At 57.1% G+C, this 25,671-nt stretch overlaps 1 protein-coding gene across 2 annotated transcripts in view; it reads right to left on the bottom strand.

Annotated features, from left to right (window-relative positions):
* col5a1 (procollagen, type V, alpha 1) overlaps positions 1-25,671 on the bottom strand; it is a 653,133-nt gene that overhangs the window by 60,686 nt on the left and 566,776 nt on the right. For both annotated transcript variants that reach the window (XM_087998144.1, XM_087998143.1), the window contains exons 53-61: positions 25,395-25,448; positions 24,830-24,883; positions 24,483-24,536; positions 19,585-19,692; positions 19,408-19,461; positions 19,267-19,320; positions 18,645-18,752; positions 16,542-16,595; positions 15,379-15,414 (exon numbers count right to left, since the gene is read on the bottom strand). In XM_087998144.1, the coding sequence (XP_087854270.1) occupies positions 15,379-15,414; positions 16,542-16,595; positions 18,645-18,752; positions 19,267-19,320; positions 19,408-19,461; positions 19,585-19,692; positions 24,483-24,536; positions 24,830-24,883; positions 25,395-25,448 (576 nt within the window). The remainder of the gene's footprint in view (positions 1-15,378; positions 15,415-16,541; positions 16,596-18,644; positions 18,753-19,266; positions 19,321-19,407; positions 19,462-19,584; positions 19,693-24,482; positions 24,537-24,829; positions 24,884-25,394; positions 25,449-25,671) is intronic.

Raw genomic sequence — 25,671 nt, 5'->3', positions numbered from 1 at the left:
ACTGTGGGAGCGGAGTGGATTGACTGTGGGATCGGAACGGAGTGACTGTGGGACTGGAACGGAGTGACTGTGAGAACGGAACGGAGTGACTGTGGGACCGGAACGGAGTGACTGTGGGACCGGAACGGAGTGTCTGTGAGACCGGAACCGAGTGACTGTGGGACGGAGCGGAGTGACTGTGGGACCGGAGCGGAGTGACTGTGGGACCGGAACGGAGTGACTGTGGGACGGAGCAGAGTGAATGTGGGACCGGAACGGAGTGACTGTGGGACCGGAACGGAGTGACTGTGGGACGGAGCAGAGTGACTGTGCGACTGGAGTGGAGTGACTGAGAGACCGGAGCGGAGTGACTGTGAGACTGGAACGGAGTGACTGTGGGACCGGAACGGAGTGACTGTGGGACCGGAGTGACTGTGGGACGGAGCAGAGTGACTGTGGGACCGGAACGGAGTGACTGTGGGCCCGGAGTGACTGTGGGACGGAGCAGAGTGACTGTGGGACCGGAACGGAGTGACTGTGGGACCGGAACGGAGTGACTGTGGGACGGAGCGGAGTGACTGTGGGACTGGAACGGAGTGACTGTGGGACCGGAACGGAATGACTGTGGGACGGAGCGGAGTGACTGTGAGATGGAACGGAGTGACTGTAGGACCGGAACGGAGTGACTGTGGGACCGGAGGGGAGTGACTGTGGGGCCGGAACGGAGTGACTGTGGGACCGGAGCGGAGTGACTGTGGGACCGGAACGGAGTGACTGTGGGACCGGAGCGGAGTGACTGTGGGACCGGAACGGAGTGACTGTGGGACCGGAACGGAGTGACTGTGCGACTGGAGTGGAGTGACTGAGAGACCGGAGCGGAGTGACTGTGAGACTGGAACGGAGTGACTGTGGGACCGGTGCGGAGTGACTGTGAGACTGGAACGGAGTGATTGTTGGACCGGAAAATGAGTGACTGTGGGACCGGAGCGGAGTGACTGTGGGATCGGAACGGAGTGACTGTGGGACCGGAACGGAGTGACTGTGGGACCGGAAGGTAGTGACTGTGGGACCGGAGCGGAGTGACTGTGGGATCGGAACGGAGTGACTGTGGGACCGGAACGGAGTGACTGTGGGACCGGAAGGTAGTGACTGTGGGACCGGAGTGGAGTGACTGTGGGATCGGAACGGAGTGACTGTGGGACTGGAACGGAGTGACTGTGAGAACGGAACGGAGTGACTGTGAGACCGGAACGGAGTGACTGTGGGACCGGAACGGAGTGTCTGTGAGACCGGAACCGAGTGACTGTGGGACGGAGCGGAGTGACTGTGGGACCGGAGCGGAGTGACTGTGGGACTGGAACGGAGCGACTGTGGGACCGGAACGGAGTGACTGTGGGACCGGAGCGGAGTGACTGTGGGACCGGAACGGAGTGACTGTGGGACCGGAACGGAGTGACTGTGGGACCGGAGTGACTGTGGGACGGAGCAGAGTGACTGTGGGACCGGAACGGAGTGACTGTGGGCCCGGAGTGACTGTGGGACGGAGCAGAGTGACTGTGGGACCAGAACGGAGTGACTGTGGGACCGGAACGGAGTGACTGTGGGACGGAGCGGAGTGACTGTGGGACTGGAACGGAGTGACTGTGGGACCGGAACGGAATGACTGTGGGACGGAGCGGAGTGACTGTGAGATGGAACGGAGTGACTGTAGGACCGGAACGGAGTGACTGTGGGACCGGAGGGGAGTGACTGTGGGGCCGGAACGGAGTGACTGTGGGACCGGAGCGGAGTGACTGTGGGACCGGAACGGAGTGACTGTGGGACCGGAGCGGAGTGACTGTGGGACCGGAACGGAGTGACTGTGGGACCGGAGCGGAGTGACTGTGAGACCGGAGCGGAGTGACTGTGGGACCGGAACGGAGTGATTGTGGGACCGGAAGGGAGTGACTGTGGGACCGGAGCGGAGTGACTGTGAGACTGGAACGGAGTGACTGTGGGACCGGAACGGAGTGACTGTGGGACCGGAGCGGAGTGACTGTGGGATCGGAAGGGAGTGACTGTGGGAGCGGAGTGGAGTGACTGTGGGATCGGAACGGAGTGACTGTGGGACCGGAGCGGAGTGACTGTGGGACTGGAACGGAGTGACTGTGGGACCGGAACGGAGTGACTGTGGGACCGGAGCGGAGTAACTGTGGGACCGGAACGGAGTGACTGTGGGACCGGAACGGAGTGACTGTGGGACCGGAGTGACTGTGGGACGGAGCAGAGTGACTGTGGGACCGGAACGGAGTGACTGTGGGCCCGGAGTGACTGTGGGACGGAGCAGAGTGACTGTGGGACCGGAACGGAGTGACTGTGGGACCGGAACGGAGTGACTGTGGGACGGAGCGGAGTGACTGTGGGACTGGAACGGAGTGACTGTGGGACTGGAACGGAATGACTGTGGGACGGAGCGGAGTGACTGTGAGATGGAACGGAGTGACTGTAGGACCGGAACGGAGTGACTGTGGGACCGGAGCGGAGTGACTGTGGGACCGGAACGGAGTGACTGTGGGACCGGAGCGGAGTGACTGTGGGACCGGAACGGAGTGACTGTGGGACCGGAGCGGAGTGACTGTGAGACCGGAGCGGAGTGACTGTGGGACCGGAACGGAGTGATTGTGGGACCGGAAGGGAGTGACTGTGGGACCGGAGCGGAGTGACTGTGAGACTGGAACGGAGTGACTGTGGGACCGGAACGGAGTGACTGTGGGACCGGAGCGGAGTGACTGTGGGATCGGAAGGGAGTGACTGTGGGAGCGGAGTGGAGTGACTGTGGGATCGGAACGGACTGACTGTGGGACCGGAAGGGAGTGACTGTGGGAGCGGAGTGGAGTGACTGTGGGATCGGAACGGAGTGACTGTGGGACTGGAACGGAGTGACTGTGAGAACGGAACGGAGTGACTGTGGGACCGGAACGGAGTGACTGTGGGACCGGAACGGAGTGTCTGTGAGACCGGAACCGAGTGACTGTGGGACGGAGCGGAGTGACTGTGGGACCGGAACAGAGTGACTGTGGGACCGGAACGGAGTGACTGTGGGACCGAGCGGAGTGACTGTGGGACTGGAACGGAGTGACTGTGGGACTGGAACGGAGTGACTGTGGGACCGGAACGGAATGACTGTGGGACGGAGCGGAGTGACTGTGGGACTGGAACGGAGTGACTGTGGGACCGGAACGGAGTAACTGTGGGACCGGAACGGAGTGACTGTGGGACGGAGCAGAGTGACTGTGGGACTGGAACGGAGTGACTGTGGGACCGGAACGGAATGACTGTGGGACGGAGCGGAGTGACTGTGGGACTGGAACGGAGTGACTGTGAGATGGAACGGAGTGACTGTGAGACCGGAGCGGAGTTACTGAGACCGGAACGGAGTGACTATGGGACCGGAGCGGAGTGACTGTGGGACCGGAGTGGAGTGACTGTGGGATCGGAACGGAGTGACTGTGGGACTGGAACGGAGTGACTGTGGGACCGGAGTGGAGTGACTGTGGGATCGGAACGGAGTGACTGTGGGACTGGAACGGAGTGACTGTGAGAACGGAACGGAGTGACTGTGGGACCGGAACGGAGTGACTGTGGGACCGGAGCGGAGTGACTGTGAGACCGGAACGGAGTGACTGTGGGACCGCGGCGGAGTGACTGTGGGACCGGAACGGAGTGACTGTGAGACCGGAACGGAGTGACTGTGGGAACGGAACGGAGTGACTGTGGGACCGGAACGGAGTGTCTGTGGGACCGGAACGGAGTGACTGTGGGATCGGGGTGGAGTGACTGGGACCGGGGCGGAGTGACTGGGACTGGGGCGGAGTGACTGTGGGACTGGGACAGAGTGACTGTGGGACCGGGGCGGAGTGACTGTGGGACCGGTGTGGAGTGACTGGGACCGGGGTGGAGTGACTGTGGGACCGGGACAGAGTGACTGTGGGACCGGGGCGGAGTGACTGGGACCGGGGCGGAGTGACTGTGGGACCGGGGCGGAGTGACTGGGACCGGGGCGGCGTGACTGTGGGACCGGACAGAGTGACTGTGGGACCGGGGCGGAGTGACTGGGACCGGAGCGGAGTGACTGTGGGACCGGGGCGGAGTGACTGTGGGACCGGAACGGAGTGACTGTGGGACCGGACAGAGTGACTGTGGGACCGGGGCGGAGTGACTGGGACCGGGGCGGCGTGACTGTGGGACCGGAACGGAGTGACTGTGGGATCGGGGTGGAGTGACTGGGACCGGGGCGGAGTGACTGTGGGACCGGAGCGGAGTGACTGTGGGACCGGGGCGGAGTGACTGGGACCGGGGCGGCGTGACTGTGGGACCGGAACGGAGTGACTGTGGGATCGGGGTGGAGTGACTGGGACCGGGGCGGAGTGACTGTGACCGGGGCGGAGTGACTGTGGGACCGGGTTGGAGTGACTGGGACCGGGGCGGATTGACGGTGGGACCGGGGCGGAGTGGTGGTGGGACCGGGGCGGAGTGACTGTGGGACCGGGGTGGAGTGACTGGGACCGGGGCGGAGTGGTGGTGGGACCGGGGCGGAGTGACTGGGACCGGGGCGGAGTGACTGGGACCGGGGCGGAGTGACTGTGGGACCGGGTTGGAGTGACTGGGACCGGGGCGGAGTGACTGGGACCGGGGCGGAGTGACTGTGGGACCGGGGCGGAGTGGTGGTGGGACCGGGGCGGAGTGACTGGGACCGGGGTGGAGTGACTGGGACCGGGGCGGAGTGACTGGAACCGGGGCGGAGTGGTGGTGGGACCGGGGCGGAGTGGTGGTGGGACCGGGGCGGAGTGACTGGGACCGGGGTGGAGTGACTGGGACCGGGGCGGAGTGACTGTGGGACCGGGGCGGAGCGACTATGGGACCGGAGCGGAGTGACTGGTACCGGGGTGGAGTGACTGTGAGACCGGAACGGAGTGACTGTGGGACCGGAGCAACTGTGGGACCGGAGCGGAGTGACTGGGACCGGGGCGGAGCGACTATGGGACCGGAGCGGAGTGACTGGGACCGGGGTGGAGTGACTGTGAGACCGGACCGGAGCGACTGTGGGACCGGAACGGAGTGACTGTGAGACCGGAACGGAGTGACTGTGAGACCGGAACGGAGTGACTGTGGGACCGCGGCGGAGTGACTGTGGGACCGGAACGGAGTGACTGTGGGACTGGGGCAGAGTGACTGTGGGACCGGAACGGAGTGACTGTGGGATCGGGGTGGAGTGACTGGGACCGGGGTGGAGTGACTGAGACCGGGGCGGAGTGACTGTGGGACCGGAGTGGAGTGACTGAGAGACCGGAGCGGAGTGACTGTGGGACGGAACGGAGTGACTGTGTGACCGGAACGGAGTGACTGTGGGACTGGAGTGGAGTGACTGAGAGACCGGAGCGGAGTGACTGTGAGACTGGAACGGAGTGACTGTGGGACCGGAGCGGAGTGACTGTGAGACTGGAACGGAGTGACTGTGGGACTGGAACGGAGTGACTGTGAGAACGGAACGGAGTGACTGTGGGACCGGAACGGAGTGACTGTGGGACCGGAACGGAGTGTCTGTGAGACCGGAACCGAGTGACTGTGGGACGGAGCGGAGTGACTGTGGGACCGGAGCGGAGTGACTGTGGGACTGGAACGGAGTGACTGTGGGACCGGAACGGAGTGACTGTGGGACCGGAGCGGAGTGATTGTGGGACCGGAACGGAGTGACTGTGGGACCGGAACGGAGTGACTGTGGGACCGGAAGGGAGTGACTGTGGGAGCGGAGTGGAGTGACTGTGGGATCGGAACGGAGTGACTGTGGGACTGGAACGGAGTGATTGTGGGACCGGAAGGGAGTGACTGTGGGACCGGAGCGGAGTGACTGTGAGACTGGAACGGAGTGACTGTGGGACCGGAACGGAGTGACTGTGGGACCGGAGCGGAATGACTGTGGGATCGGAAGGGAGTGACTGTGGGAGCGGAGTGGAGTGACTGTGGGATCGGAACGGACTGACTGTGGGACCGGAAGGGAGTGACTATGGGAGCGGAGTGGAGTGACTGTGGGATCGGAACGGAGTGACTGTGGGACTGGAACGGAGTGACTGTGAGAACGGAACGGAGTGACTGTGGGACCGGAACGGAGTGACTGTGGGACCGGAACGGAGTGTCTGTGAGACCGGAACCGAGTGACTGTGGGACGGAGCGGAGTGACTGTGGGATCGGAAGGGAGTGACTGTGAGACCGGAGCGGAGTGACTGTGGGACCGGAACGGAGTGATTGTGGGACCGGAAGGGAGTGACTGTGGGACCGGAGCGGAGTGACTGTGAGACTGGAACGGAGTGACTGTGGGACCGGAACGGAGTGACTGTGGGACCGGAGCGGAATGACTGTGGGATCGGAAGGGAGTGACTGTGGGAGCGGAGTGGAGTGACTGTGGGATCGGAACGGACTGACTGTGGGACCGGAAGGGAGTGACTGTGGGAGCGGAGTGGAGTGACTGTGGGATCGGAACGGAGTGACTGTGGGACTGGAACGGAGTGATTGTGGGACCGGAAGGGAGTGACTGTGGGACCGGAGCGGAGTGACTGTGAGACTGGAACGGAGTGACTGTGGGACCGGAACGGAGTGACTGTGGGACCGGAGCGGAATGACTGTGGGATCGGAAGGGAGTGACTGTGGGAGCGGAACGGAGTGACTGTGGGACCGGAACGGAGTGTCTGTGAGACCGGAACCGAGTGACTGTGGGACGGAGCGGAGTGACTGTGGGACCGGAGCGGAGTGACTGTGGGACCGGAACGGAGTGACTGTGGGACGGAGCAGAGTGACTGTGGGACCGGAACGGAGTGACTGTGGGACCGGAACGGAGTGACTGTGGGACGGAGCAGAGTGACTGTGGGACTGGAACGGAGTGACTGTGGGACCGGAACGGAATGACTGTGGGACCGGAACGGAGTGACTGTGGGACGGAGCAGAGTGACTGTGGGACTGGAACGGAGTGACTGTGGGACCGGAACGGAGTGACTGTGGGACCGGAACGGAGTGACTGTGGGACCGGAGTGACTGTGGGACGGAGCAGAGTGACTGTGGGACCGGAACGGAGTGACTGTGGGCCCGGAGTGACTGTGGGACGGAGCAGAGTGAGTGTGGGACCGGAACGGAGTGACTGTGGGACCGGAACGGAGTGACTGTGGGACGGAGCGGAGTGACTGTGGGACTGGAACGGAGTGACTGTGGGACCGGAACGGAATGACTGTGGGACGGAGCGGAGTGACTGTGAGATGGAACGGAGTGACTGTAGGACCGGAACGGAGTAACTGTGGGACCGGAGGGGAGTGACTGTGGGACCGGAACGGAGTGACTGTGGGACCGGAGCGGAGTGACTGTGGGACCGGAACGGAGTGACTGTGGGACCGGAACGGAGTGACTGTGGGACCGGAGCGGAGTGACTGTGGGACCGGAACGGAGTGACTGTGGGACCGGAGCGGAGTGACTGTGAGACCGGAGCGGAGTGACTGTGGGACCGGAACGGAGTGATTGTGGGACCGGAAGGGAGTGACTGTGGGACCGGAGCGGAGTGAGTGTGGGACCGGAGCGGAGTGACTGTGGGATCGGAAGGGAGTGACTGTGGGAGCGGAGTGGAGTGACTGTGGGATCGGAACGGACTGACTGTGGGACCGGAAGGGAGTGACTGTGGGAGCGGAGTGGATTGACTGTGGGATCGGAACGGAGTGACTGTGGGACTGGAACGGAGTGACTGTGAGAACGGAACGGAGTGACTGTGGGACCGGAACGGAGTGACTGTGGGACCGGAACGGAGTGTCTGTGAGACCGGAACCGAGTGACTGTGGGACGGAGCGGAGTGACTGTGGGACCGGAGCGGAGTGACTGTGGGACCGGAACGGAGTGACTGTGGGACGGAGCGGAGTGACTGTGGGACCGGAACGGAGTAACTGTGGGACCGGAACGGAGTGACTGTGGGACGGAGCAGAGTGACTGTGGGACTGGAACGGAGTGACTGTGGGACCGGAACGGAATGACTGTGGGACGGAGCGGAGTGACTGTGGGACTGGAACGGAGTGACTGTGAGATGGAACGGAGTGACTGTGAGACCGGAGCGGAGTGACTGAGACCGGAACGGATTGACTATGGGACCGGAGCGGAGTGACTATGGGACCGGAGCGGAGTGACTATGAGACTGGAACGGAGTGACTGTGGGACCGGAACGGAGTGACTGTGGGACCGGAGTGGAGTGACTGTGGGATCGGAACGGAGTGACTGTGGGACTGGAACGGAGTGACTGTGGGACCGGAGTGGAGTGACTGTGGGATCGGAACGGAGTGACTGTGGGACTGGAACGGAGTGACTGTGAGAACGGAACGGAGTGACTGTGGGACCGGAACGGAGTGACTGTGAGACCGGAGCGGAGTGTCTGTGAGACCGGAACGGAGTGACTGTGGGACCGGAGCGGAGTGACTGTGAGACCGGAACGGAGTGACTGTGGGACCGCGGCGGAGTGATTGTGGGACCGGAACGGAGTGACTGTGAGACCGGAACGGAGTGACTGTGGGACCGGAACGGAGTGACTGTGAGACCGGAACGGAGTGTCTGTGGGACCGGAACGGAGTGACTGTGGGACTGGGGCAGAGTGACTGTGGGACCGGAACGGAGTGACTGTGGGATCGGGGTGGAGTGACTGGGACTGGGGCAGAGTGACTGTGGGACCGGGGCGGAGTGACTGTGGGACCGGGGTGGAGTGACTGGGACCGGGGTGGAGTGACTGTGGGACCAGAACGGAGTGACTGTGGGACCGGGGCGGAGTGACTGGGACCGGGGCGGAGTGACTGTGGGACCGGAACGGAGTGACTGTGGGATCGGGGTGGAGTGACTGGGACCCGGGCGGAGTGACTGTGGGACCGGGACAGAGTGACTGTGGGACCGGGGCGGAGTGACTGGGACCGGGGCGGAGTGACTGTGGGACCGGGGCGGAGTGACTGGGACCGGGGCGGCGTGACTGTGGGACCGGAACGGAGTGACTGTGGGATCGGGGTGGAGTGACTGGGACCGGGGCGGAGTGACTGTGGGACCGGAGCGGAGTGACTGTGGGACCGGGTTGGAGTGACTGGGACCGGGGCGGAGTGACTGGGACCGGGGCGGAGTGACTGTGGGACCGGGGTGGAGTGACTGGGACCGGGGCGGAGTGGTGGTGGGACCGGGGCGGAGTGACTGGGACCGGGGCGGAGTGACTGTGGGACCGGGGCGGAGTGACTGTGGGACCGGGGTGGAGTGACTTGGACCGGGGCGGAGTGGTGGTGGGACCGGGGCGGAGTGGTGGTGGGACCGGGGCGGAGTGACTGTGGGACCGGGGTGGAGTGACTGGGACCGGGGCGGAGTGGTGGTGGGACCGGGGCGGAATGGTGGTGGGACCGGGGCGGAGTGACTGGGACCGGGGCGGAGTGGTGGTGGGACCGGGGCAGAGTGACGGTGGGACCGGGGCGGAGTGACTGTGGGTCCGGGTTGGAGTGACTGGGACCGGGGCGGAGTGGTGGTGGGACCGGGGCGGAGTGACTGGGACCGGGGCGGAGTGACTGTGGGACCGGGGCGGAGTGGTGGTGGGACCGGGGCGGAGTGACTGGGACCGGGGTGGAGTGACTGGGACAGGGGCGGAGTGACTGGAACCGGGGCGGAGTGGTGGTGGGACCGGGGCAGAGTGACGGTGGGACCGGAACGGAGTGACTGTGGGATCGGGGTGGAGTGACTGGGACTGGGGCAGAGTGACTGTGGGACCGGGGCGGAGTGACTGTGGGACCGGGGTGGAGTGACTGGGACCGGGGTGGAGTGACTGTGGGACCAGAACGGAGTAACTGTGGGACCGGAGGGGAGTGACTGTGGGACCGGAACGGAGTGACTGTGGGACCGGAGCGGAGTGACTGTAGGACCGGAACGGAGTAACTGTGGGACCGGAGGGGAGTGACTGTGGGACCGGAACGGAGTGACTGTGGGACCGGAGCGGAGTGACTGTGGGACCGGAACGGAGTGACTGTGGGACCGGAACGGAGTGACTGTGGGACCGGAGCGGAGTGACTGTGGGACCGGAACGGAGTGACTGTGGGACCGGAGCGGAGTGACTGTGGGACCGGAACGGAGTGACTGTGGGACCGGAACGGAGTGACTGTGGGACCGGAACGGAGTGACTGTGGGACCGGAACGGAGTGACTGTGGGACCGGAGCGGAGTGACTGTGGGACCGGAACGGAGTGACTGTGGGACCGGAACGGAGTGACTGTGGGACCGGAGCGGAGTGACTGTGAGACCGGAGCGGAGTGACTGTGGGACCGGAACGGAGTGATTGTGGGACCGGAAGGGAGTGACTGTGGGACCGGAGCGGAGTGAGTGTGGGACCGGAGCGGAGTGACTGTGGGATCGGAAGGGAGTGACTGTGGGAGCGGAGTGGAGTGACTGTGGGATCGGAACGGACTGACTGTGGGACCGGAAGGGAGTGACTGTGGGAGCGGAGTGGAGTGACTGTGGGATCGGAACGGAGTGACTGTGGGACTGGAACGGAGTGACTGTGAGAACGGAACGGAGTGACTGTGGGACCGGAACGGAGTGACTGTGGGACCGGAACGGAGTGTCTGTGAGACCGGAACCGAGTGACTGTGGGACGGAGCGGAGTGACTGTGGGACCGGAGCGGAGTGACTGTGGGACCGGAACGGAGTGACTGTGGGACGGAGCAGAGTGAATGTGGGACCGGAACGGAGTGACTGTGGGACGGAGCAGAGTGACTGTGGGACTGGAACGGAGTGACTGTGGGACCGGAACGGAATGACTGTGGGACGGAGCGGAGTGACTGTGGGACTGGAACGGAGTGACTGTGGGACCGGAACGGAGTAACTGTGGGACCGGAACGGAGTGACTGTGGGACGGAGCAGAGTGACTGTGGGACTGGAACGGAGTGACTGTGGGACCGGAACGGAATGACTGTGGGACGGAGCGGAGTGACTGTGGGACTGGAACGGAGTGACTGTGAGATGGAACGGAGTGACTGTGAGACCGGAGCGGAGTGACTGAGACCGGAACGGATTGACTATGGGACCGGAGCGGAGTGACTATGGGACCGGAGCGGAGTGACTATGAGACTGGAACGGAGTGACTGTGGGACCGGAACGGAGTGACTGTGGGACCGGAGTGGAGTGACTGTGGGATCGGAACGGAGTGACTGTGGGACTGGAACGGAGTGACTGTGGGACCGGAGTGGAGTGACTGTGGGATCGGAACGGAGTGACTGTGGGACTGGAACGGAGTGACTGTGAGAACGGAACGGAGTGACTGTGGGACCGGAACGGAGTGACTGTGGGACCGGAGCGGAGTGACTGTGAGACCGGAACGGAGTGACTGTGGGACCGCGGCGGAGTGATTGTGGGACCGGAACGGAGTGACTGTGAGACCGGAACGGAGTGACTGTGGGACCGGAACGGAGTGACTGTGAGACCGGAACGGAGTGTCTGTGGGACCGGAACGGAGTGACTGTGGGACTGGGGCAGAGTGACTGTGGGACCGGAACGGAGTGACTGTGGGATCGGGGTGGAGTGACTGGGACTGGGGCAGAGTGACTGTGGGACCGGGGCGGAGTGACTGTGGGACCGGGGTGGAGTGACTGGGACCGGGGTGGAGTGACTGTGGGACCAGAACGGAGTGACTGTGGGACCGGGGCGGAGTGACTGGGACCGGGGCGGAGTGACTGTGGGACCGGAACGGAGTGACTGTGGGATCGGGGTGGAGTGACTGGGACCCGGGCGGAGTGACTGTGGGACCGGGACAGAGTGACTGTGGGACCGGGGCGGAGTGACTGGGACCGGGGCGGAGTGACTGTGGGACCGGGGCGGAGTGACTGGGACCGGGGCGGCGTGACTGTGGGACCGGAACGGAGTGACTGTGGGATCGGGGTGGAGTGACTGGGACCGGGGCGGAGTGACTGTGGGACCGGAGCGGAGTGACTGTGGGACCGGGTTGGAGTGACTGGGACCGGGGCGGAGTGACTGGGACCGGGGCGGAGTGACTGTGGGACCGGGGTGGAGTGACTGGGACCGGGGCGGAGTGGTGGTGGGACCGGGGCGGAGTGACTGGGACCGGGGCGGAGTGACTGTGGGACCGGGGCGGAGTGACTGTGGGACCGGGGTGGAGTGACTGGGACCGGGGCGGAGTGGTGGTGGGACCGGGGCGGAGTGGTGGTGGGACCGGGGCGGAGTGACTGTGGGACCGGGGTGGAGTGACTGGGACCGGGGCGGAGTGGTGGTGGGACCGGGGCGGAGTGGTGGTGGGACCGGGGCGGAGTGACTGGGACCGGGGCGGAGTGGTGGTGGGACCGGGGCAGAGTGACGGTGGGACCGGGGCGGAGTGACTGTGGGTCCGGGTTGGAGTGACTGGGACCGGGGCGGAGTGGTGGTGGGACCGGGGCGGAGTGACTGGGACCGGGGCGGAGTGACTGTGGGACCGGGGCGGAGTGGTGGTGGGACCGGGGCGGAGTGACTGGGACCGGGGTGGAGTGACTGGGACAGGGGCGGAGTGACTGGAACCGGGGCGGAGTGGTGGTGGGACTGGGGCGGAGTGGTGGTGGGACCGGGGCGGAGTGACTGGGACCGGGGTGGAGTGACTGGGACCGGGGCGGAGTGACTGTGGGACCGGGGCGGAGTGACTGTGGGACCGGGGCGGAGTGACTGGGACCGGGGTGGAGTGACTGGGACCGGGGTGGAGTGACTGGGACCGGGGCGGAGTGACTGGGACCGGGGCGGAGTGACTGTGGGACCGGGGCGGAGTGGTGGTGGGACCGGGGCGGAGTGACTGTGGGACCGGGGTGGAGTGACTGGGACCGGGGCGGAGTGGTGGTGGGACCGGGGCGGAGTGGTGGTGGGACCGGGGCGGAGTGACTGGGACCGGGGTGGAGTGGTGGTGGGACCGGGGCAGAGTGACGGTGGGACCGGGGCGGAGTGACTGTGGGACCGGGTTGGAGTGACTGGGACCGGGGCGGAGTGGTGGTGGGACCGGGGCGGAGTGACTGGGACCGGGGCGGAGTGACTGTGGGACCGGGGCGGAGTGGTGGTGGGACCGGGGCGGAGTGACTGGGACCGGGGTGGAGTGACTGGGACCGGGGCGGAGTGACTGGGACCGGGGCGGAGTGGTGGTGGGACCGGGGCGGAGTGGTGGTGGGACCGGGGCGGAGTGACTGGGACCGGGGTGGAGTGACTGGGACCGGGGCGGAGTGACTGGGACCGGGGCGGAGTGACTGTGGGACCGGGGCGGAGTGACTGTGGGACCGGGGCGGAGTGACTGGGACCGGGGTGGAGTGACTGGGACCGGGGTGGAGTGACTGGGACCGGGGCGGAGTGACTGGGACCGGGGCGGAGTGACTGTGGGACCGGGGCGGAGTGGTGGTGGGACCGGGGCGGAGTGACTGGGACCAGGGTGGAGTGACTGGGACCGGGGCGGAGTGACTGGGACCGGGGCGGAGTGGTGGTGGGACCGGGGCGGAGTGACTGTGGGACCGGGGCGGAGTGGTGGTGGGACCGGGGCGGAGTGACTGGGACCGGGGCGGAGTGACTGGGACCGGGGCGGAGTGACTGGGACCGGGGCGGAGTGGTGGTGGGACCGGGGCGGAGTGGTGGTGGGACCGGGGCGGAGTGACTGGGACCGGGGCGGAGTGACTGGGACCGGGGCGGAGTGGTGGTGGGACCGGGGCGGAGTGACTGGGACCGGGGTGGAGTGACTGGGACCGGGGCGGAGTGACTGGGACCGGGGCGGAGTGGTGGTGGGACCGGGGCGGAGTGACTGTGGGACCGGGGCGGAGTGGTGGTGGGACCCGGGCGGAGTGACTGGGACCGGGGCGGAGTGACTGGGACCGGGGCGGAGTGGTGGTGGGACCGGGGCGGAGTGACTGTGGGACCAGGGCGGAGTGGTGGTGGGACCCGGGCGGAGTGACTGTGGGACCGGGGCGGAGTGACTGGGACCGGGGCGGAGTGGTGGTGGGACCGGGGCGGAGTGGTGGTGGGACCGGGGCGGAGTGACTGTGGGACCAGGGCGGAGTGACTGGGACCGGGGCGGAGTGGTGGTGGGCCTGGCCTGACTATATGTGGAAGGCCCCTGTGCTGATTTACTACAGTGTAATGTTTATCTGTAATCTGATATTCTGATTGTTATATGTATCCTTTTAACTTTATTTTTTATTTTCTAACTTATAGTATAAACTACTGTAAGGTAATGTAACATTTTTTTTAATTTTTTTTCTCTATTTTCTTGTATCTAGGTGCTTTGTACCTAAGATGGAGCTGTTAGGGGCAATATTGTAAACTTTTCACGATATTCCTCTAGTTCAGAAATTTAGAATTCTAATTCTAAAGAAACAGCCACTCTGCCTGGTCACCCTGATGTGAAGAAATGGGATGACCCTGTTTGAACAGAAGCCAGGGATTTCTCGGTTTCTTGATCAACATTTCTATCTCCAATGGCAGCAGTAAGCTGTTTGTGGAAGCTTGCTGTGCACATGGGCAGGTTATTATGACCAGGCAGTCCAGAACTAGGTTACCTCAGATTACAACAGGATCTTGATCAGATGGGCCAGTGGGCTGAGAAGTGGCAGATGGAGTTTAATTTAGACAAATGTGAGGTGTTGCGTTTTGGGAAAGCAAATCTTAGCAGGACTTATACACTTAATGGTCAGGTCCTAGTGAGTGTTGCTGAACAAGGAGACGTTGGAGTGCAGGTTCATAGCTCCTTGAAAGTGGAGTCGCAGGTAAATAGGATAGTGAAGAAGGCGTTTGGTATGCTTTCCTTTATTGGTCAGACAGATTACAGGAGTTGGGAGGTCATGTTGCAGCTGTACATGACATTGGTTAGGCTATTGTTGGAATATTGCGTGCAGTTCTGGTCTCCTTCCTATCAGAAAGATATTGTGAAACTTGAAAGGGTTCAGAAAAGATTTACAAGGATATTGCCAGGGTTGGAGGATTTGAGCTGTAGGGAGCCGAAGGGTCTATTTCCATGCTGTACATCTCTATGACTCGATGACTGGGGGTGGGGGTCACAGTCTAAGGAGATGAGGTAGGCTATTTTGGACGGAGAGGAGGATAATGTCTTCCCCCAGAGAGTGGGGAGCCTGTGGGATTCTCTGCCACAGATACTGGGTGAGGCCTCAAGGTGGAGTTAGATCGAGTTCTTTGGGCTAAAGGGATCAAAGGGTATGGGGAGAAAAAGGAAGCAGGGGACTATATTGGATGATCAGCTGTGACCCTGTTGAATGGCAGAGCAGGCTTGAAGGGTATGTTTTCAATATTTCTGTGCTCCCTGTCCATTATCAGAATGTTGCTGAACCCTAACTCAATCACTACTGAGCAACATACTCACACTGGAACCTTTAGAACCTTTAGGACCAGGTGGACCCTGAAAAACAAATGCAAGAGTTAGTTTATTGATTGGTTAATGGGTTTTCAAACAGTATCAGGAGCTAGAAACAACAAAGTGTAAGGAAGGTAGCAGCTAGCTCATTTCACATTGAAGAAATCAGCTGGGTGGGGATGGCCAACCCAGTTTCAGTTGGCTCATTCTCAGAAGCACCTGATTTATTGATAAAACAATGAGTTTGATCAAAAGAATAATTAAGAAGATTTTCTTGATTTAATTGGTATTTCGGAACCTTGATTCAAAACAAACTTCAGGGGTTAGGGGATATCCCTTTCTGGAGATTTGTAATATCTTCTCTTGCAACGTTCTCTTGTCAAAAACAGGTTGACAAAGCAGTTTAGGGAGTGAGTGAAACCCTCACCTCACCACCCCCCCACCTCCCCCCTCCCCCCCACCCCAGGTGAGGCCCACACTAACTGAGATGCTGACTGATACATGAGAAATGCAAGGTTTATGAATTTTACTTGAAGATCTCCTCTCAATAACTCTTCATTCGGAAGTCACTTTGGACTTTTTCATTAGATTCATGTGCAGGCAGCATTTGTTTCATGTTCCTTTTAATTATGGAGAAATATATCAATTATATTCATCTCTAGTTAATGAAGTAGTCTTCATTGTTTTGATAAATTTGATAGATTAGGCCTGAAGTAAATTAAACCATTGAAAAGCAGGTGGTGTCAGTCCCAGGCCCCAGGTTTGATAATCCTGAAGCTGCTAAAACCCAACTTCAGTTTCTAACGGAGCACCATAATTTTGAAATAGGTGCAAGTGTTGACAATCTGAAACTGTCTGTCTTAAGCCCCCAATTATGGCTCTTGGAAGATGCCAGAGGTTCAGTCAAAGGCAGTTTGTTGGATCATGCTCTTCCACTCAGAGGGGTACCTGGAGATGGGTTGCTGGCTCTTCAAAGACAGCTTTCCAAACCAGCTCTTCCTCAATGGAACTGCTTTGAGTTTCTGCCCATTCAATGAGAGTCCAAACCCCCAAAACCTGCCTTAAAGCACTACTTTGGAAAATGACTCATGCAACTGATTGGCAAAGATGTGGAAATATTTGATCAACATTGGACGATTAGTTGACTAGTTTCTGTCATGGTGGATACTTGCAGTTAATCCAGGAGGACCAGGAGGACCAATCGGACCAGCTTGACCATGGACACCCTGGAAGAGACAGACATAGATTGTAAGATTTGATTGGTTATACAATGTTGTGGACTCATCATCCCAATTCAAATCTGACTGTCACTACTTTGAGAATTTCAGTTTAGTTTTAAAACTCAACAAATAAAAATGCTTCATAGGTACTAGGGACCATGAAGCTATCAGGTTGTTGCAAACATCCATTCGTCATCAATGACCATTTGGGAAGGAACTTGCCATCCTCTGGAACTGTATGGGACTCCCAACTCACACTGACTTGGGTGACCATTAATTATCTTCTGCAGTGACCACTCAGTTGAGTCAAACTCGTAGCAGCTTAAGAAGACAGCTCTCAACGCGTTCTCAAGGCAACTAGATTGGACACTGAATGGTGGTAATTCCACAGTCCAGAAATGGGGAAAACAAAATCCTTCTAAACCAGACCGGTAGATGTGATCTATATGGACTTCAGTAAGGCATAAGACAAGGAAGACTGATTAGCAAGGTTAGATCTCATGGAATACAGGGAGAACTAGCCATTTGGATACAGAACTGGCTCAAAGGTAGAAGACAGTGGGTGGTGGTAGAGGGTTGTTTTTCAGACTGGAGGCCTGTGACCAGTGGAGAGCCACAAGGATCGGTCCTGGGTCCTCTACTTTTCATCATTTATATAAATGATTTGGATGTGAGCTTAAGAGGTACAGTTAGTACGTTTGTAGATGACACCAAAATTGGAGGTGTAGTGGACAGCGAAGAGGGTTACCTTGGGATTACAACAGGATCTTGACCAGATGGGTGAATGGGCTGAGAAGTGGCAGATGGAGTTTAAATTAGATGAATGTGAGGTGCTGCAGGACGTATACACTTAATGGTAAGGTCCCAGGAAGTGTTGCTGAACAAAGAGACCTTGGAGTGCAGGTTCATAGCTCCTTGAAAGTGGAGTCGCAGGTAGATAGGATAGTGAAGAAGGCATTTGGTATGCTTTCCTTTATTGGTCAGTGTATTGAGTACAGGAGTTGGGAGGTCATGTTATGGCTGTACAGGGCATTGGTCAGGCCACTGTTGGAATATTGTGTGCAATTCTGGTCTCCTTCCTATCGGAAAGATATTGTGAAACTTGAGAGGGTTCAGAAAAGATTTACAAGGATGTTGCCAGGGTTGGAGGATTAGAGCTACAGGGAAAGACTGAATAGGCTATGGCTGTTTTCCCTGGAGCGTCGGAGGCTGAGGGGGACCTTATAGAGGTTTATAAAATCATGAGGGGCATGGATAGGGTAAATAGACAAAGTCTTTTTCCTGAGTGGGGGAGTTGAGAACTAGAGGGCATGGTTTAGGGTGAGAGGGGAAAGATATAAAAGATACCTAAGGGACAACTTTATTAGATTACCTACAGTATGGAAACACGCCCTTCGGCCCAAAAAGTCCATACCAACCATCCGAAGAGTAACCTACCCAGACCCATTCCCCATATATATACCCCTGACTAATGTACCTATACTATAGGCAATTTAGTATGGCCAATTCACATCTTTGGACTGTGGGAGGAAACCGGAGCACCCAGAGAAAACCCACACAGACACGGGGAGAATGTGCAAACTCCACACAGACAGTTGCCCTCAGGCTGGAATCGAACCTGTGAGGCAGCAGTGCTAACCACTGAGCCACCGTGCTGTTTCACACAGAGGGCGGTACGTGTATGGAATGAGCTGCCAGAGGAAGTGGTGGAGGCTGGTACAATCACAACATTTAAAAGGCATTTGGATGGGTATATGAATAGGAAGGGTTTGGAGGGATATGGGCCATGTTCTGGGACTAGATTGGGTTGGGATATCTGGTCGACATGGACGGGTAGGACCGAAGGGTCTGTTTCCATGCTGTACATCTCTATGACTCTATGTGTTGAACTCCAATAACATTTCCATAAGGCTGCTCTCTCATTAGAGAGTGAGAGAGAGAGAGGTCTGAGGGTGGTTGAACCTGAGGTTCACCGTGCCTCAGTGAGCGGTTGAGAAGTAGAATGCTTCATGGTATGATAGATTACAATGCTTGGTCACCTCACTCAATCCTTACCATTTCTCCTTTAGGACCTTGTGGTCCCTGAGGTCCTGGAATGCCTCGGTCACCTTTCTCACCCTGTTCTCCTGGAGGCCCAATCAAACCAATCAAACCAGGATGTCCCTGAAACACAAGATATACAGTCACCATCCCATATACAGACTTCCATCCCAGCTCCAAGACTTCTCAGTTCATACTGACAATCTTGATCAGTCATACTTTGAGAATTATCTGTCATCACTGAGCATGTTGAACTTTAATAGCACTTGGTCTAATGAAGGATTAGTTTTAAAATTCCCACCCTTATTTTCAAATCCCTCCATGTCCTCACCCTTCCCTATCTCTGTAACCCACAATCCTCCTTCCCCAATTCCAGTTGTCCCACCATTGGGAACCATACCTTCAGCTGTCTGGATTCCCAACTCTCGAATTCCCTCTATAATCCTGTCCGCCCTTCTCCTCCTTGGCGCAACCATCCTAATAAATCCTTTGGAGTAACAGTCCCACATTTCAGCTTGCCTTATGACAGGTTAAAAGGACAGTATCCCCACCTGGGGAAGGAAGGACTCTCACGTACGAGAATGGCTCCCACGACATTATCAATGGATTAGGCTTCAGGTCCTACTGAGAAACATACCTTCTCACCCTTTGTACCAGGGTCGCCTTTGAGGCCTGGCAATCCGGGTGGACCCTAAAAAAGAAAGAGGCAAGATGTCACTGTCACTGTGATCCTCACTACTTGCTGGGGAAAGGAAGTTAAACTTTGTTGAATACAAACCATTGGGCCTGGTGGTCCCGTTGGACCAGGGGGGCCTGGTAAACCTTGCTCACCCTAAATTTAATCAAAAAAAGAAAGAGTGTGGTAAGTGGATCGATAGAGACAAGAGTGAGTTACTGAAATCCTGGGATTATTAACAAATACAATGGTGACAGTCTGAAAGAGAATTGTACTTACCACAGGACCTGGAATCCCTCGCAGCCCCTCCGAACCCGGTTTACCTGGAGATCCTTGTGGACCGACTGGGCCAGTCTTACCCGCAGGACCTTCAGCACCAGGGTCACCCTGAGAAGAAGGACGGGCATCTTCAAGGTTCAATGGCCATAAGCACATTAGACATAAGACTGGGAGAAGAGCATTCAATCAGATGGTAAGACCAGAAGATACAGGAGCAGAATTGGGCTGTTCAGCCCATCAGGTCTGCTTTGCTATTCGATCATGGTTGATATTTTTCTCAACTGCATCGTCCTGCCTTCTTCCCGTAACCTTTGATCTCCTTGATACTCAAGGAGCTGTCTATCTCAGTCTTAAATATACACAATGACCTGACCTAAAGACATTCAATGACGTGGCCTCCACAGCCCTCTGTGGCAATGCGTTCCGCAGATTCACCACTTTCTGGCTGAAGAGATTCCTCCTTATCTCAGTTCTAAACAGTTATCCCTTCAGTCTGAGGCTGTGCCCTCAGATCCTAGTTTTTCCTACTAGTGGAAACATCATCTCCACATCCACTCTATCGAGACCTCTCAGTACTCTGTAAGTTTAGATTAGATTAGGTTCCCTACGGTGTGGAAACAGGTCCTTTGGCCTAACCAGTCCACACCGACCCTCCGAAGAGTAACCCACCCAGACCCATTCCCCTACCCTATATTTACCCCTGACTAATGCAACTAACATTATAGCCAATTCACCTGACCTGCATGTCTTTGGATTGTGGAAGGAAACCAGCGCACCCGGAGGAAACCCACTGGGAGGATGTGCAAACTCTACACAGTCACCTGAGGTGGGAATTGAACCCGGGTCCCTGCCGCTGTGAGGCAGCAGTGCTAACCACTGAGCCACCGTGTCACCCATTTAAATCAGATTCCCCCCTTGTCCTTCTAGACTTATTTGAGTACAGACCTAGAGTCCTTAACTGCACCTCATATAACAAGCTCTTCATCCCTTGCGCCGTTCTTGTAAAGCTCCTCGAGATTCCCTCCAAGAGCAGCATATCCATTCTTAGATACGAAGTCCAAAACTGCTCTCAGTATTCGAAATGCAGGCTAACCAGAGTCTTATACAGCCTCAACAGTATACCCCTGCTGTTGTATTCCAGCCCTCTTGAAATGAATGCTGACATTACACTTACCTTCCTAACTGCTAAATGAGCCTGCTGGTTAATTTTAAGAGAATCCTGAATTAGGATTCCCAATTTCCTTTGTGCTTCAGATTGCTGAACCCTTTCCTCATTTAGAAAATAGTCTATGCCTCTATTCTTTGTAAAATGTGCATGATCTCACACTTCCCCACATTGCATCTGCCACTTACTTGCTCACTCTCCTAGCCTGGAGGAGAAAGTGAGGTCTGCAGACGCTGGAGATCAAAGCTGAAACTTTATTGCTGGAACAGCACAGCAGGTCAGGCAGCATCTAGGGAACAGAAGATTCGACGTTTCGGGCACATGCCCTTCTTCAGGAAGAAGGGCATGTGCCTGAAACGTCGAATCTTCTGTTCCCTAGATGCTGCCTGACCTGCTGTGCTGTTCCAGCAATAAAGTTTCAGTACTCTCCTAGCCTGGTCAAGTCCTTCCTCAGCCTCCCCATCTCCTCAGCACTACCTGCCCATCTACCTATCTTTGTCATCTGCAAACTTGCAGCAATGCCCTCAGTTCCTTCATCCAGATGGTAATGTGTACTGTGAATAGTTGGTGGTCCCAACAGTGACCTCTGCAGAACTCCACTGGTCACCGGGGCCATCCTGAAGAAGACCCCTTTACCTGCACTCACTGCTTTCTGCCAATCAGCCAATGCTCTTAGCCATGTCAGCAGCTTGCCCCTAACACTAAGCATTCTTATCCGATTTAGCTGCTTCCTGTGCTGCAGCTTCTTGTTAAAAAGCTTCCAGAAATTCAAACAGATTACATCCACTATCTCTCCTTTGTCGAACTTGCTGATAACTTGGCTGATTGCAGCTGACTCGGACCTCCACTCTCCCACCCGTTCCCAATACGCTTCGATTCCCTGAGAGTCTATCCCAGCCCTAAGCATCTTCAGGGACTCAGCAGTGCCAGCCTTCAGGGATAGAGAATTCCAAAGATTCACAAATGAAGGCATTTCTCTTTATCTCAGTCCGAGGTATTTGGCCCCTTCTCCTGAGCCTGTTACCATTTTAAAAGGGCATAGGGAGAAGGCAGGAAGAGGTTACTGCATTGCATGATCAGCAATGGTCATATTGAATGACAGAGCAGTTTTGAAGGACCAATCCCCAACTCTTACTCTTATTTTCGATGTTTCTAGATTCCCCAAAGTGGGTAAACAGTCTCTTGGTCTATAGTGTACCAAACTGTTTCAGCAACTGAGATGTTTCAATGAGATCACCTTGCATTCATTTGTATAGGCTTGTATACCCTTGAGTTTCGAAGACTGAGAGGGGATCTGATTGAGACATATAACATTATGAAAGGATTGGACACTCTGGCAGTAGGAAACATATTTCCACTGATGGGTGAGTGCCGAACCAGAGGACACAGCTTAAAAATATGGGGTAGACCATTTAGGACAGAGCTCAGGAGAAACTTCTTCATCCAGAGAGTGGTGGCTGTGTGGAATGCTCTGCCCCAGAGGGCAGTGGTGGCCCAGTCTCTGGATTCACTTAAGAAAAAGTTGGATAGAGCTCTCAAGGATAGTGGAATCAAGGGTTATGGAGATAAAGCAGGAACAGGATACTGTTTAGGAATGATCAGCCATGATCATATTGAATGGCAGTGCAGGCTCGAAGGGCAGAATGGCCTACTCCTGCACCTATTGTCTATTGTCTATTTCTTCAAACTCCAGAGAATATCGAGCCGTCCCTCATTGGGACCCGGCTGGTGAACCCTCTCTGAACTGTCTCCAATTCAAGTGGGCTTTGCTGAGACATAGAGACCAAAACTACTTACTGTCCTCCAGTTGTTAAGAACGCTCAATAATATCAAAACAAGACTAATTTATTCCTGTACTGCAATTCTCTGCAACAAACTCTGAGGTCATTTATCTTGGTACAAACAAAATGGAGGACAGTTCAAAGGGGACAGTACTAAAGGTGTGGAGAGAGTAAGAGGTATAGCATGAATCACTAATGGCAGCAGGACAGATGGAGAGAACTGTTGATAAAACACTTGGTTTTTCAGACTTCATTAGTATCTGCAGGTCAGGCAGCATGCGAGGAACAGGAGAATCGACGTTTCGGGCATAAGTCTTGCACCAGGATTCCCGATGAACGGTTTATGCCTGAAACGTCAATCTTCCTGCTCTTTGGCTGCTGCCTGACTTGAAGAGCTTTTCCAGCAATGCACTCTTAACTCTGATCTCTAGCATCTGCAGTCCTCACTTTCTCCACCTCCTTCATTAATGTCTGGGTCAGTGAAGGTCAGTGCTGAGGGAGCAGGCACTGTCGGAGGGTCAGTGCTGAGGGAATGCCGCACTGTCGGAGGGTCAGTGCTGAGGGAGTGCTGCACTGTCGGAGGGTCAGTGCTGAGGAAGTGCCGCACTGTCGGAGGGTCAGTGCTGAGGGAGTGCCGCACTGTCGGAGGGTCAGTGCTGAGGGAGTGCCGCACTGTCGGAGGGTCAGTGCTGAGGGAGTGCTGCACTGTCGGAGGGTCAGTACTCAGGGAGTGCCGCACTGTCGGAGGGTCAGTGCTGAGGGAGTGCTGCACTGTCGGAGGGTTAGTGCTGAGGAAGTGCCGCACTGTCGGAGGGTCAGTGCTGAGGGAGTGCCGCACTGTCAGAGGGTCAGTGCTGAGGGAGTGGGCACTGTCAGAGGGTCAGTGCTGAGGGAGTGCCGCAATGTCGGAGGGTCAGTGCTGAGGGAGTGCCGCACTATCGGAGGGTCAGTGCTGAGGGAGTGCCGCACTGTCGGAGGGTCAGTGCTGAGGGACTGCCGCACTGTCGGAGGGTCAGTGCTGAGGGAGTGCCGCACTGTCGGAGGGTCAGAGCTGAGGGAGCGGGCACTGTCGGAGGGTCAGTGCTGAGGGAGTGCTGCATTGTCGGAGGGTCAGTGCTGAGGGAGCGGGCACTGTCGGAGGGTCAGTGCTGAGGAAGTGCCGCACTGTCGGAGGGTCAGTGCTAAGGGAGTGCCGCACTGTCAGAGGGTCAGTGCTGAGGGAGTGGGCACTGTCGGAGGGTCAGTGCTGAGGGAGTGCTGCACTGTCGGAGGGTCAGTGCTGAGGGAGCGGGCACTGTCGGAGGGTCAGTGCTGAGGGAGTGGGCACTGTCGGAGGGTCAGTGCTGAGGTTGTGCCACCTGTTGGAGGGTCAGTGCTGAGGGAGCGGGCACTGTCGGAGGGTCAGTGCTGAGGGAGCGGGCACTGTCGGACGGTCAGTGCTGAAGAACTGCTTTTGGTCAAAGCCAGTTTGGAACACGTTTATGATGTTCCAGTTCTGACCCTTAAGCTTGTCTAGCATCAATTTACCAGAATGACGGCCGGGGCAAAGAGACTTGTGTTCTAACAATGGTTTTACGAAACATTGACAATAATCCCTGGAGGTCAGCAGATAAAACTGGGATTTGATCAACGTGTTTTAAAATAATGATGGGAATTGACAAAGTATAATAGGTTTCAACACTTGACCAGTTGAGGTGTCCAGAAGAACCGATAAAAGATATAAATACAGCTAACAGATCGCTGGACACACTAGTCTGTGAGGCTGCTATCCCATTGCCACAATGCCGATGTGCTGAAAGGGTGATGCAGAGTGACCTGTTAAAAGGATAGTGTTCACAATGTCATGATGTGACAGGAACCAGGGTTAATGAGATCAGACCAACCGGGTCAACTCGAATAATACAACTTCTTCAGTCTTCAGACTGCTGACTGGGATTCTCAGTCTCACTTACCTTCGCTCCTTTCTCTCCTTGTCTCCCCTCAGGACCTGCAGGACCATGTGGACCCTGAACAACATGAAAGAAAAACATTGAAAAGGTATTGTCTTTAACAGAGGAAGCGATCACAGATATTGAAAACACTCAGGATTTCCTGGCGCTTGTTTAAGAATGTGTGTGTGTGCGCGTGTCTGTCTGTCTGTCTGTGTGTGTGTGAGTCTGTCTGTGCGTGTGTGTGTGGTACTATTTGCTGCATGTCTATGTGTATGTTGTTTGTGCACACGCTGTGTGTGTGTGTGTTGCAGGATAGTGTTGTGCGTGTGTGTGTGTGGCAGGGATAATATCGGTGTGTTCACACTCACCCTCTTTCCTGGAGGACCGGGTGGTCCTGCTTCACCAGTTGGACCAGGGGAGCCCTAGAAACAGAAAGGTGACATCAGAACCTTCCATCATGTCACTACCGAAAGATTCACAGGAACCTGGGCCAGTCATAGGGCCACACTTTGACACATCGTCCATCACCAGCAATCCCTTCCAGCCCCAACATCTCCAGCATCTGGTTTTGTTCAAACCACCAGCTGGGGCACTTTTCTTAGTCCTTCAGTCCAGAGATCGGTTTTCTCACTTGGATTCTTCTTTCTCAATATTTTTGCCAGGTTTTTGGTCCAGTAATGGTGCCTTTTTCATCAGCACATGGCACCTTCACCCTCTGCGCCATCAGGTTTGACAGAGTGTGAGTAATTCCATGACTGTCCGGTTTTGAATTCGGGACACTCACTCTGGCTTTTCCCTCCCCCCCCCTCCAATAGTGCTTAGCTCAGCACTCTGCTCTCAGCAGCATTGGATCTGACTTCAATCACTGGTCTCTCATTTATTCAAACTTCCATCAAGCAAAATTCCACTAAGCATTGTCCTTTCTCAACTCACAATCTGCCCTGGTTCACCATCTTCTCCCTTGTCACCTGAAGGTCCATCTTGGCCCTGCAGTGAAATAAAGGCCTCAGTATAAGTGACAATGACTTTTTAATGATTAACATTATGATATTCAAAACATTAATCACAAAAGGAAAATATAGATTACAAACTACAATATCCAATTATTGCGGCACTTTTAAGCTGGGAGATTGGATTAGTTCTCAGAAAGGGTTTATAATGACCAGTTGAATCGATTAAGCTACTCAATGGCAATTCACCATTAACTAAA

Source organism: Chiloscyllium plagiosum, unplaced genomic scaffold (assembly GCF_037043375.1).
Source record: "Chiloscyllium plagiosum isolate Xiang-an unplaced genomic scaffold, Cpla_swu_hap1 HiC_scaffold_21, whole genome shotgun sequence".
In the NCBI taxonomy this organism is placed as follows: Eukaryota; Metazoa; Chordata; class Chondrichthyes; order Orectolobiformes; family Hemiscylliidae; genus Chiloscyllium; species Chiloscyllium plagiosum.
This window is presented reverse-complemented; position numbering and strand designations above follow the sequence as displayed.